The 12,950-nt window shown below is 39.4% G+C and overlaps 2 protein-coding genes across 2 annotated transcripts; one reads left to right on the plus strand and one right to left on the minus strand.

Moving 5' to 3' along the window:
* Positions 1-7,793: 7,793 nt before the first annotated feature.
* LOC119546082 lies at positions 7,794-8,468 on the minus strand. Its single transcript, XM_037852159.1, has one exon. It carries the CDS (start codon positions 8,466-8,468, stop codon positions 7,794-7,796), a length of 675 nt encoding a protein of 224 aa, XP_037708087.1.
* Positions 8,469-9,437: 969 nt separating this feature from the next.
* Positions 9,438-10,258, plus strand: LOC119547708. The gene has a single exon (XM_037854683.1). It carries the CDS (start codon positions 9,536-9,538, stop codon positions 10,145-10,147), a length of 612 nt encoding a protein of 203 aa, XP_037710611.1. The 5' UTR covers positions 9,438-9,535; the 3' UTR covers positions 10,148-10,258.
* Positions 10,259-12,950: the final 2,692 nt, after the last annotated feature.

A 12,950-nucleotide genomic window follows, 5' to 3' on the forward strand; every position in this document is an offset into this window, starting at 1 on the left:
GGTGCTTTTTGGGGGTAATTTCGGGGCTAGTGTGTGTGGGGTGGGGTGTATCTTTTACGATGCAAATTTGTTGCCATAAAATTGAAGAGTGTAGCCAAAAGTGAAGCGCTTTGCCTAAATAAACTTTGCAGACTACAATGATGATGATGAGTTGCCATTCCCGCTCCGGTTGATGATGATGACGCCTCTGTGAGTTTTTGGGACTGGATGCTCCGCCACGTGCTGGCGCTGGGAAAAGGTTGAAAGGTCAGGCCTGCAACTCACACGTTCCTGGGGAAAACGGGGAGGTGGGTGGTGGCCCAGAGATCCGAAGGCGAGATTGCCTCTTTTTCCGTGGCAGGGGGTGGCGCAAATCAACGAAAATCGATTGCCGCTAAATACCCAAAAAGTTTGGGGAGCTGAGGAGTTAACGTAACGTTGTTAACTCAACTCAGCCTCAACTTGGCCATATACAAAAAGTTTTCCCTGCTCCCCAGCTTGTTCTTCTTTTTCATCGCTTTTATTGTTGTTTTTGCTCCTGTTCCCTTTGGCTGATAAATCCCCAACGATTTGCGTCTCAGACACAGCCAGTTTTTCTGTATATATTTAAATTTGTACACTTTTTTGCACTCGGCACTTCGGGCGTGTTGAAAGGGTGTACAGCAATTGTGGAAAATTCTATTTGGACTGAGATCTGCGAGGGCGAAAATATTTAGGATTCCGAAATTAACAAGTAGCACTTAATAACAGTTATTTAGTACTTATTTGTGTCCAATATTGAAGGGTAAGATTCGCCTGGTACTTGCTTAAACATATGTACATTCCTTATTTTTTATGGGGAGATTGTAAATACTAGGCTTTGTAAGCCTTGTGTAGTGTGTACCCTAATTTATTTTATTTTCTATTATAAGCTCCTTAAGAGAATAAGGTTATCATTGTTATTACCTTTAATAATTCAAGTAAAAATCAATAAAATGAACAATTTAAAGGTACACTTCACGGTGCAAAGTATTAGAGAGGAAATTAAGTAAGCGAACCAATTTTCGAACTAGTTACCAACTCCCACAATACGACAATAAATGTATGGCTCAATTACAACTAAGATTCTTAAAAGAATATCTTTCTTCTTCTTATATTAAATGCGCCCGCTTTCGTCTTAGTTATAATTCCCTATGGGCTGTTGGCAAGGTATCCAACGTACCTCTAGTACGAGCCGAGCTACTACTTAGCAACTAATCTAACTTAAACTGGAACTTATTGCACTATCCAATTAGATAAGATAATTAATGTGAGACTTTAGACAACAAGCAGATAACCGAGCTGTTTTTGTGGAGGTCAATGGGCATGGAATATTAAATTAGTAATTAGCTCGGCAGCGTCAGCAACAACAACCAGATGTTGTCACAGCCGCCCCATCGCCCCAAGCCCCTCGCCTTCTCCGCCCGGAAAACTTTTTCTTTCCCCTGCCAGGATGAGACCTTAGTTTGCTCTTTTGCTTTTACTTTTGTTTCGTTTCCGTTTTCACCTGCAGGAATTACTCAAATTTATCTACGTGTGCCGTAGGTTTTAGGGCATTTCGCTACGACCTCCTATATTTCCTGGGACAGTAAACACTCCATATAGAAATTATAAGATATATACTCTTTTTAGTGGTAAACTAAATTACTTTTTTACTCATTAGGGATGTTGCCTGTTAGTAATAGTGTACTAACTGAATGAGAAATTTAAGAAAACGGTTTTTCATACAATTAGTTTTAAAAGTGATCAATGTATTTAAATGTACTTAAACAAAAATAAATTCAAAACATTAAACAACTACTTTTCAATATAAATCTAACAAATGTAATTTATTAAATGTAACGGAGCATTTTTTAGCATTTAGAGGCATTAGTTATTTAATCCAGTAGCTGGAGTACCTACATTTTAGTTAATTTTGTTAAGGTCGCACCGTGTTTGCATTGTATTTTTGTTTCTACTTTGTCGCTTATTGTTGATTTTTTTGTGTTTTTGCCTTTTTGCTGCGGGCATTGACTGACTTCCTTCCTGGCTGCCAGGACGAAACGCGGGGGCGGGGAAAGAGGGCGGAGGGGCTGAAGAAGAAGATGAAATCTCCTGGTTTTGGAGCCTGGTTCCTTGTCTTCTGGGTTGCGTGTTTCGCTTTTGTACGTTTCTATTGCTGCTTCCTTCCGATATTCCCCCTGTTTTCCCCAACCCCCCTCCGTGTTGTATTTGTATTTTTCTTTTCTCCAACGTTTTTTCCTCTGTTTTTCGGTTTCTGCCTTTCTTTTGGACAATTTTTTTCTTTATTTCCCAGTGAATTTGGTTGTCTCGCACGTGAGCCGCATAATGAAATTTGCCACTCCCTATTGTCTCTGTGTGTGTGTCGCTTTTCCTCGCAGCGTATATGTGTGTGTCTGTGTTGGCCCAGCTGCTTAGCCTAATCTGATGTCGCCTTAAAGAGATGTCATTGCTACCACCCCCACCACCTCCCCAAAATGATGCTCTCGACTTAATGCAAAGGAATCTCGGCCTGAATTGGCCTGGGTTTTCCGTCTCGGTCCTGTTTGTCGGCTTATTTGCATGTGCTTCGCCCGAAAGGTGACAACACCAAATGTTCAATGTGCCAAAAAACAAGCTACCATCATCGACATTACCCAACAAACAGACACAAAAACTACATTAGACAACACTGCCCTTGGGACTTTGGGATACCCAGTAAATTAATACTATTTGAATTGACTTAAATAAAAGTCTGTTTTTAAAACAGCTAAAGATTGCTTAGATTTTTTCTCGAAAGCCCTTAAAAGAAATTTTAAAAGGCCGTTAGAGGGTAGAACTCGATGTTTTTGTTTGAGGTAGCTTAAATTATATTATGTATATAAACAAGTTCATTTGTTTGTGGGCTTACGAAAAGTTTCTAGAGGTAAGGAAACCCTTGGGCTTGATATATCAGTGCTCGTACAGAGCTATCTTCGCTTTCGTACTTACAATAGAGCATACTCGGGCATTTTAAGACTAGGGGGTACGGAAGCACACACTCATACTGCACAGACAGCTTGAGGTCTTAGCTGGACCAATGTCTGACCCCTCCCCAATCGTTCCTCTCTCTTTTTACCAGCCCCAACCTATAGCTTCACACTTTTTGGCTGTGCTGTGCTTTCAAGTGGAAAATTACTTTCGCAGCTTTATGATGCGGAAATTATATGAAAATCATGGCGAATTTGCCTTACAAGGAATGCCAGCGAGTCGAGTCCACAACTCCTGGGCTCCGAGCTCCGAGCTCCGAGTTCCGGGCCGACCATCGGAATCCGCATCCCGTACATCTGCATATGTAGCACTGCTATCTGTGAGCCCGATCAAGGGGCTAGCCACGCCCACCGGCCCTGCGCCCGTCGCATAATGAAACGAGCTTTTGCTTTTGCTTTCGACTTTGGCGACGCCGTTGACAACTTGTGGCGCCCCCTCATCCGCGGCTCATCTCGACCCATTCTCCAGGACACTGAGAAATAATTGGGCGTGATAATATAAGCTACCTTAACTGAAAACATTGAACGAGTGAGTACGAGTAAAAGTAAAAGACAAGGTTGGCTTTACCTTACGAATAAAAATCTAGAGCAAGCTTAAGCAGTTTAAAAGCAGAATTTTAAACAAAAATGGTATTGGTAAGTTTAAAAAAGAAATCGGTTTTTTAAAGCCCCGTAAATATTTATGTCAAATTTTCAAAGTTTGTTTGCCTTTCCTTCCTATGTATTCACATGTGTTCTCCAACAATTGAATTGGTCTGAGGATTTTGGAAACAATAGGAACCAAAAGTTTAAATCGCGTAACCAGTGGCAGAAAAAATTGCTAAAGTATATGGTAAGTATGGACTATATTTGTATTGCAATCTATCCATTTATCCCAGATATTTTCATGTCCACTACCATTACTCGGCCGTACCGTTTTTATTAGTTTTCATTCTAGCTTTTGTTTTTTAAAATCTCCTCCTTTTTTTCCCAGTGCACTCTTCTTGCAATCCAGCGAGCAGCTGCTGACTGGCTCCATTTCCATTTGAATTAGCATAAAACGAGGCGGCTTACGTCTGTCTATTGGGGGCGAGGGTGGGGCGTGGCAGGGGGGTGAATCCGAATCGGAATCAAAGCCAAGAACGGTTCGGGATGAGGATGGTGGTCCTGTAGCAGAGATATCATCTGTTGCTGCCGCCGTGGAGCTGTAGCTTCTGCTCTGCAGCTTCGTTATCTTTTTAACTTGCTGGCTGTCGTTTATTTAACTGATAATGATTTGATGGCAGTTGGCTAAGCCTCCAACAAAGCCCGTGCCCCAGCTCTCCCCACTTTCATTTCCATTCCCATTCCCACTCCCATTTCCACGCCCATTCCTCGCCATTTACTGAGGTCAATTACACGCTTTCGATTAAATTTACCACGGATGCTCGATGTATTTGTTGTTGTGTTTGGTGTTGACAGGGAACAGCTGGAAGATCCTGCCACAGCATCTCTATCGCTGTCCCGCTCCCACGCCGAGGTATCCTTGCTGTGTACGTGTGCGTGCGTGTATCGGTGTGTGTGAGTGGCACAAATAAAGTTGAATTATTATTTTTCTTTATGCTTCCAGAAGGCGGGGGCTGTGGTTGGGGGCGTGGTGCGTGCCTGGAATGCTCAAGTGTTGCCAAGTTGCATATTCGCTTCGTTATCCCATCGGGCCAACACACACACAGGCATAAGCTTTAAAGGAGGGATTACTGAAATACCATATTGGATATTTAACACGGAAAATTCTTCAGGACATTCTTGAATATGTTTCGCACTTACATAACGCATGCCGGCATGTCCTTAAATAGCTTTTAGCTGAAGGTTGTTTCTTTATTCTTTATTTATAAATTGTGGATTATACCTGAATTTTTTCTTAGATTAAAAATTAAAAATGAATCAATCAAAACAAAATTATGTTTTATGGTTACTTTTTCTGACAGAATAGCCTTAACCTGATAAAGCTAGTTAATACACAGTGCAACGCAGAAAATGTAACCGTCATGTAACCCATTTGGGATTCCTGTCTCTCGGTTAATTCGCGTTTGAATTCTACAGTGGACAGGTACATGTTTCTTAAGCCCATTCCAATTTCTGGTTTAAGTCCTTAACAGTAATGAAGGTAAAGCCAAAGAGCACAACAAAATATTTCATTTCATTTCATTTAAAAACAGTGATTATTAAAAGAAATAAAGTATTTGGTGTTAAGATACTAATTATACAAAATGGTATTTTCCTGACAATTTAAAGACTACCATCACTTTTTAAAAAAATATGTTTCGCAATTCAAATCCTTATGTCTATACGTATAATAATCCTGATGATGTGAATATAAAATTTCATCCCAATTTTTATTTTAAATCTTTAGATCGCTGTAATATCCAAACGAGAGCTAAACCAGAGGAAATGGGGCTTAACTCGTTTTAATAAAGAGATGACGGAGTCTCCTTAAAATGTTACACAGTATATTTGTTATGTTTAAATTGTTCTTGTCGGTTGCTTTATTCAGCTGAAATTAGAAGCTTGAACTAGCCTTTGATTTTAGGAACACTACTATCAGAAAAATGATGTAATTTACGTGTTTTCTTTTTAGTTTTACTAATAACAAGGAAGAACGCTATAGTCGAGTGCCTCGACTATCAGATACCCGTTACTCAGCTAAAGGGACCAAAAGGAAATGGAGATAAGCAAGCAGCAAGGCAAGATTGAAATGGGCCACCTACCAGCGGTAGACGGACTTAAGCGTTATGGGCGTTAGAGTGGGCGTGGCAAATTTTTTTTTGGGTCAATCGATACGTATTGATGAGAGTAATACAGTTCAGCTAAAATTTTCGACCTAGCATGAAAATTGTGGGCGCCACAGGCTTGGGCGGTTTGTGGGCGTTAGAGTGGGCGTGGCATATTCGCGTAACAAACTTGCGCTGCGCATCTAAATCTGAGATCCCAGTTCTCTATCTTAGATAGTTTCCGAGATATCCACGTTCATACTTACGATTTTTTGAAGTTTGTGGGCGGTTTGTGGGCGTAAAAGTGGGCGCGGCAAACTTTTTATACCCGTTACTCGTAGAGTAAAAGGGTATACTAGATTCGTCGGAAAGTATGTAACAGGCAGAAGGAAGCGTTTCCGACCCCATAAAGTATATATATTCTTGATCAGGATCACTAGCCGAGTCGATCTAGCCATGTCCGTCTGTCCGTCTGTCCGGATGAACGCTGCAGCGGTACGATTTTGACAAAGCGTGTGGAATGAGAAAAATATAGAACGTGTATTTATTTAGTAGATCGTCACAAATGTTGATATCAGAACTTTTGTTTGTTAGAGATAGTTATGATATGACCAAATACTTACTCTTACGTAATACGTAAACGTAGGGGTAACGATGGAAAATAGTTATGAAACTATAAAAAAGGGTAGATTGTAGTTAATTACTATTTTTGTAGTTATCCAACACATTAAATATATTTAGTGATTTTTTGTGTAGTAATTATATACCTATGAAATTTATAAAGTCTATAATTAAATTCATAAATACGTCACTGTAGTATGGTAGTTTATAAGTAAAGTAAAAAAAGTAATTTTTAAATTGCACTTTTTCCTTGATAGTTATTTAGCTGTTTACTATTGCAATATGAAAATACACACATCACGTGAACGTAACTAGTTAATAGTGGCTTAACTATTAAATAGTAAGCCAAGTGAGCAGAAATACATATACAACCAATTTAAATAGTAAGGTACAATTTTTTAGAAATACTAAACTATTTGCTATTTTTACCAACAAAATTTTTTTGTGTGCACAAACGCTTATAGCGCAAAGATTTCGTAAAAGTGTAAATGTGTATATTCAAAAAATTTTAAAATCGGACCATTCATTTAAAAGTTATGGGCAATACAAATTTTAACCGCGAGATGGAGACAAATAGTTAAGACTTAACAAGAACATTTTCGTAGTGCATATGAAGCCTATGGTTGGTTTCGCCAAGTGCCACGCCCACATACGTTCCAACGCTAAGTTATGTCAGGATTAAGAGTCTACATTTGGCATGCAAATTCCTGTACTGGCTTTGAAGCCCATCTTTGCTTCAACCGAGAGCCACTCCCACAAATCTCCCACTTTTTTGATAATTTATTTTTGTGTAAATTGTATTATTGCATTAATTTGTCATTGCTCATCTGCGTACCAAGAATAGGTTAAATCGGACTGTTAGTAAATAAGTTAAGTAATAAGTCGAGTAGCGGGTATAGGACAGTCGGAACACTCGACTATAGCGCTCACTCTTGTTTTTTTAAAAACAATTATTCTTTTCATTTGTTTTTTAAAGGACGTTAAAGTTTATTACCGTCAGGGGTAAACTTATTTAGCCGAGGTGCAACTTCACCTATACATATATACGAACACATATGGTTGTAAATTGTACAATTTACATACATAAGACAAAATGTGAAGCACTCCTAACTGATGGGCCCTGTGTAAAAATCAGCAGGTGAGCACTTTAATCTTGCACCCGCATTTTATTCGTCTAATTACTTGAAGCGTTGAATTACATAGTATATTTATAGCACCTAATAAATGGGTATTTGACCAGTGCGTCAGTTACCAGTGCGTTAATAATAAGTATATGCTTGTAGCGCTGGAATAAAACATTAAATAAATAATAATATTTAAAGCTGAAAATGACACGAACATACATAAATGTAACTTTGGTCAAAAAAATATCAACCCTGTGCTTTATTTTAAGTTGTAAACATTGTACATGTTTAAAATTATAATCATTTACTGACATTTAAATTAACATATTACGTAGGTACTCGATGACTTGGTCGTAGATCTCACTTTCTAGGGCGACGAAGACCACGTCGAAGTCGCAATTGAGCTCGACACACGTCAGGGGCTCATTTGAGATAGACTTCAGGAGACTTATAGAGGGTGTGATCTTCAAGGCACTTAGTAGGCTCAAGGCCTTATCCTTGGAGCTGGTGTATTCATCAGAGCGGATGACCATGAAAGCAGCTTCCTTCAGGGAAGGATATAAGTTGTTGAAGTATTTATGGCGATCGCAGAGGCGCAGACCCTTACTATCCACCATTCCGGTGTCTGTAAGCTCCCTGTAGGTTTTAAACTTCTTCCTGCGCTCGAACTCCGATCCATCGTCCGTTTTTGGAACCTCTTTCGATGGCTTCGTGCAATTAAAATGCAATTTATGAACTTTGTTCGAGATTACGGCCAGCATTTCAACGGCAGCTCGCTGAACGGCATCCCTTTTCTTAATCGACTTTCCAAAGCGAACTATGGAAGCAACGGAGCAGCAGGCTACGAATTCCGGGACATCTGGAGCAGCATGTTTCTTTACAATATCAATATGAATGGTGGGCAGGGGTATCTCGTGACGGACGCAGTAGTCCCGCAGTTCCTTCAGGATGTCGCAATCCAGATTGGTAGGTTTTTCAGCCACACTCATTGTTCTACAGGACATCAGAATCTTTTGCGTTACTTATCGGAATGGTTTGACCCTGTCAAAATATATCTTTTGGTATGATATTTAGGCGATAGGTTATCGTGTTTCCAAAAATACCTCACCGATAATATACCACTCGCTGGTAAAGCTTGGTAAATATTTTAGTATTTTCGAGTCAAGATACACATTGCTTTTGAGAGTTTTAAGTAAGAGTAAGAGTTTTTTCTTAATATTATTTTCTAATTTAATCTGGGTATTCCCTAAGCTTTTATATTGCTGTTTTGTTAAAAATTCAGCACAATGTTTCAGTAATCGGGAGAACGACCATACATGGTTTGCTAACTGGTCATACTAAAAGAAGAGATGCCATGGTTTTGTTTTTTAAAAATATGACTACTCTGGTTTTCAGCGATTTAACAGTCTCAAACTTGTTGAATTGCTGAAATTTCTGAAAACTGAGTTGTATGCACAGTTGACCGAAATACAACAATTCATCAAATCAACAGTTACGTGTGTAACCCAAGTATACATTTAACCAGGGCCCGCAATCACTTAAAGTTGTATTTATACAATTTTCACACGGTATTTGTGAGTTTTATTTTTATTTTTGGTAAGAAAAAACTCACCCGTTACTGGAACAGTAGAAGGGCCAGTTCTGTGGTGTCGCAGGATTCTTTTATCAATCAAAACTATGTAACAGGTAGAAGGAAGTCTTTTCGATCCTATGAAGTTTTTGTATGTATTCTTGATCAGGATCATACAAGCCCCGGTATTTTAAAATTTAAAATACCTTAATTCTTTCTAAAGACACCGCTGACCATCGATTTTGCGGATTTTTGGGTAACGGGCATCTCACAGTCGAGGAAGTCGACTATGGATTTCTTTCTCGCTTCAATATAATATGGTTGGAGCTGCGAAACCCGTAAAGTAATTCAAAACAACAATTTTTTTAGGATGGTGTTAGACCTTCCAACGCACAGTCAGTAAGCCCTTTCCTAACCCTCATTTTCATAACGTCTAAATCATAACTTGGTAATAAAATTCAATAGTTGGCCTCCGGTGATGCTGCGATGAGCGAACCTCTCTCGGGTCCCTGGCTGCGTTTTGTGTACAATGGCCTGCTGCTAAGCACGGCGGTTTTTTCCGGCCGTAAAATGCAGCCGGAGAAGCACCCCTTCGCCCTGGTCGCTTGCGTGGTGGTCGGATTCTCTGCGGTCTTCGGATTGCTCCGGGTGATCTTCGCCAGCGGACAGCCGGAGGAGTGCCGAAAGCTGAGGGACATAACGCACGGTGTCCTGGAACTGGTACCTTTGCCCCTGTCCAATATGGATCTCTACATGCAGTCCACCGGGTTAAGTGCCATAGCATTGGGGCATGCCTTCTTCGTGCTGCCCCTGGTTTGCGATTTGGGTTGCTGCCTGGCGAAAAATCGGCGAGATTGTGCCTTCAGCGACAGCTTGCGAAATCTTACGGTTCTCGGCAACATTGTATCACTCGGATTTCTGGCCTACGTGGAGCGGAATTTCCTTTATCTGCGGATGATGCTGGTCATGATTGTGGTCAAGTATGGAGTTGTTCTGGTGGACAGCATCAAAGAGGACGCCGGGGAGGATCTGCAGGTGTGCGGCACAGCCCTCTTCTTGCACCTTCTCGGCAAGGCTGTGGAGTCCTCCACCTCCTGATCCTTGGTTTAACCCCTGACCGCTGTTTGCTTTAAGGGTTTCCTTGTCCCGCTTAATATTCCATGAATTCAGTTTTGACCCGTATTAAATTTCATTTCAGCCACTTTTCAATTGCTGTGTTCATGTTTGCTCATGTTTTTTTAATTGCTCAAGCACCTTGAGCTTTTTACACTAAAAAAGAAAACCGCTAATATTCATAGTAATGGTTGATTTTCCAAGGTGAGCGCATTAAAAGTAATTATTTAAATCTCATTTATGTATGTACATACGATAGTAAGTAAGAAAATAAAAGTATTTAGTTCTTAGTTTAGTAGTTTTCAATTAATGTTCTTTTGTAAATGTGTAATCTTAAATTGTATTGTATTGGGCTAACGCAGAAATTTCTTTGGACGGAACTAGAACTGGAATTTCAAAAGAATTTCTCAGAGATTTCTGAGTCCCCCAAAAATTTCTCAATGCTTAAAAATATAAAAAGTTTAAAAATGATTGTTACTTTATTTGGCTTGTCAAATGTCGGACCATTTGTTAAAAAGTTATAATCTTATACCCGAAAGTGACCGTCAAAGTCCAAAAGTAAAGTAGATAATATAAACATCGATGATATTTTCCCCCACTCGGGTTAAAAAGTATATGTAATATGTATGTATTCCAAATTTGATTTCTACTCAACCAATTTTTGTGTATTCCCCCACAACCAAATTCTGGATCCGCCACGGGTAACGGGAATCTGATAATCGAGTTCCTCGATCTTTGTTGTCTTTAACAGTCGTTTTACTTGCGCTGCAATTTAAATGTAATCAAATACTGTATGAATAAACAATACTGTTAAATTAGTACTAGGAATTCTTCGAGTGCACACGGGGAGTTGACTTCTATGGCTTCCCTGGTGTGTCACCCACACATTATAATGATATATCGGCGATTACCAATGCACAATAAGTGCCTCCAGTCAGTCGCTCAAAGCAGTCGCTGATTCATCGCTCGAAATCGTTCAAATGCTTTTGCCAATGGTCTGTCTTTCAGCGGGGGGCTTATCAATTGATTCGGGGTGGATAACAAGGCAATCGTATCTTTCGATACGGTATCAGCCGATAAGTTCTTGTGGCGGGTAACTTAGCTCGTACTTTTCTTGGCTGAAAAGGTTGAGTGAAGCTGAGTGGAGAGTTTCCAGGATGGGCAAGCATTAACAATTGTTAAAGACAGTTCGAAAATGACGAAGTATTTGAAATCTTAATAACTTTTAAATGGAGTTTCGTACTGGGACGTTTTTGGTACGCTTCGACGAGGTTCTGCTGTTATATCGATCAAAAATAAACTCAAAAATATCCTGTCGATAAAAAGTGTTAGATCCAACAAAAAATTGGCTTTCAATTATGAAATCCATTTTCCACTTATGATAAACTCTGAGTGGGGAACCGGTGATGACATTTATCAATAATTCCCTGCGTGTGCTTCCATTTTTCCAACTCTGCGATGGTTTCGATGTTGTCACTTTTATTATTTGTTGCTCGCTTGTCACCAATATATTTTATGTATTTTCGCGCTGCTGTCAAATGACAAACTCTAATTGCAAGTGGGACAGATTTTAATGAGTGTATGCACAAACTCATGTGTCGGTACAGTGTTTGACAAAAATATAAGGCAAAACAAATAAAGCAGCTAACATGCGAAAATTTTTGGTAGTTTTCTTTAGCTGTAAAACAATTACCCTCACTAAAAGTATCTAAGTATTTAAATTACAGGTACACTATATCAAGATTTTTTTAAAGTCATAAAAGAAAAAGTTAAAAAGTCATGAGATTGTTTCACTCTTTAGTATCTATATTTTTGGGAACAATTTAAATCAGTTGGAGCTGGGATTGAAAGACATCATATTTATTGTCGAAACTGAAGTGCGCTGTATTTGCTTATCGGGATTTCTATAAATTTTTTTAGCTCTGCAACTATGACTCTCTTCCGCTTTCCTCCCACAAAAATGCACCTCGTGATTCCAGCGCAGCGTTTTGCTTTATTCAACTTGACAAGTGAAGTGAGTGTGAATATTTTTTTAAGGTCACAACAACAGCAGCAACAAGAACAGGACCAGAACTCCATCAGAATACTCCAACTCCCAGTCCTGGACTCTGGAAACTCTTGCTACCTGGCGAAATAAATAAACCGTGAGGAAAAACAGAAAAAGAGGGAAAGCACACCGGAAAAATACAAGAAATGGTTCGAATCCTTTTCCATCCTGTTCGGAATTGGGTGGAAGGGACGGAGAGGGGCGGTGGACTGTGGGAAATTGCAGTCAACATTTATTTCCGCAGTATGATGGAAAAATTCGAAAATAATTTGCGAGCCATAATTAAAAGGCGACAGCAGAAAAACTCGGGGAAAATATGGGGAAAAGTTGTAGCAAAAAGTGGAAAACGGTGATGGACTAAAGGGGTTGGAGGGAGGGGTATACGATATAGGGGAGGAGCTAGAACTAGTGCAAAAAGAAAGTCAGTCCCTCAATGTGCTCAATCCGCTGGGGTCATAAACAATTCCAGCATAGACGAGTTTTCGATTTTCGCCTCAATTGGCAACATATGGTGAACAGACTCCCCGAGAGCAAGCCAAAGGATCCCGCAGTTACCCATTCCTATGATTTCCTTTCCACACCTAAAGAAAAGCCAAGCGATAATGTATGAAACTAGCTGTTATTTAAAAGAGACTTTGATTCAGCAATTTTTAAATATTTACGGTTTCAAAAATGAGTTGTATTTTATTACCTTTATTTTCTGATCAAGAATAGAATAAACAAATTATTTATTTATTAAAA

The sequence above is a fragment of the Drosophila subpulchrella genome, chromosome 2L, assembly GCF_014743375.2.
Source record: "Drosophila subpulchrella strain 33 F10 #4 breed RU33 chromosome 2L, RU_Dsub_v1.1 Primary Assembly, whole genome shotgun sequence".
Taxonomy (NCBI): Eukaryota; Metazoa; Arthropoda; class Insecta; order Diptera; family Drosophilidae; genus Drosophila; species Drosophila subpulchrella.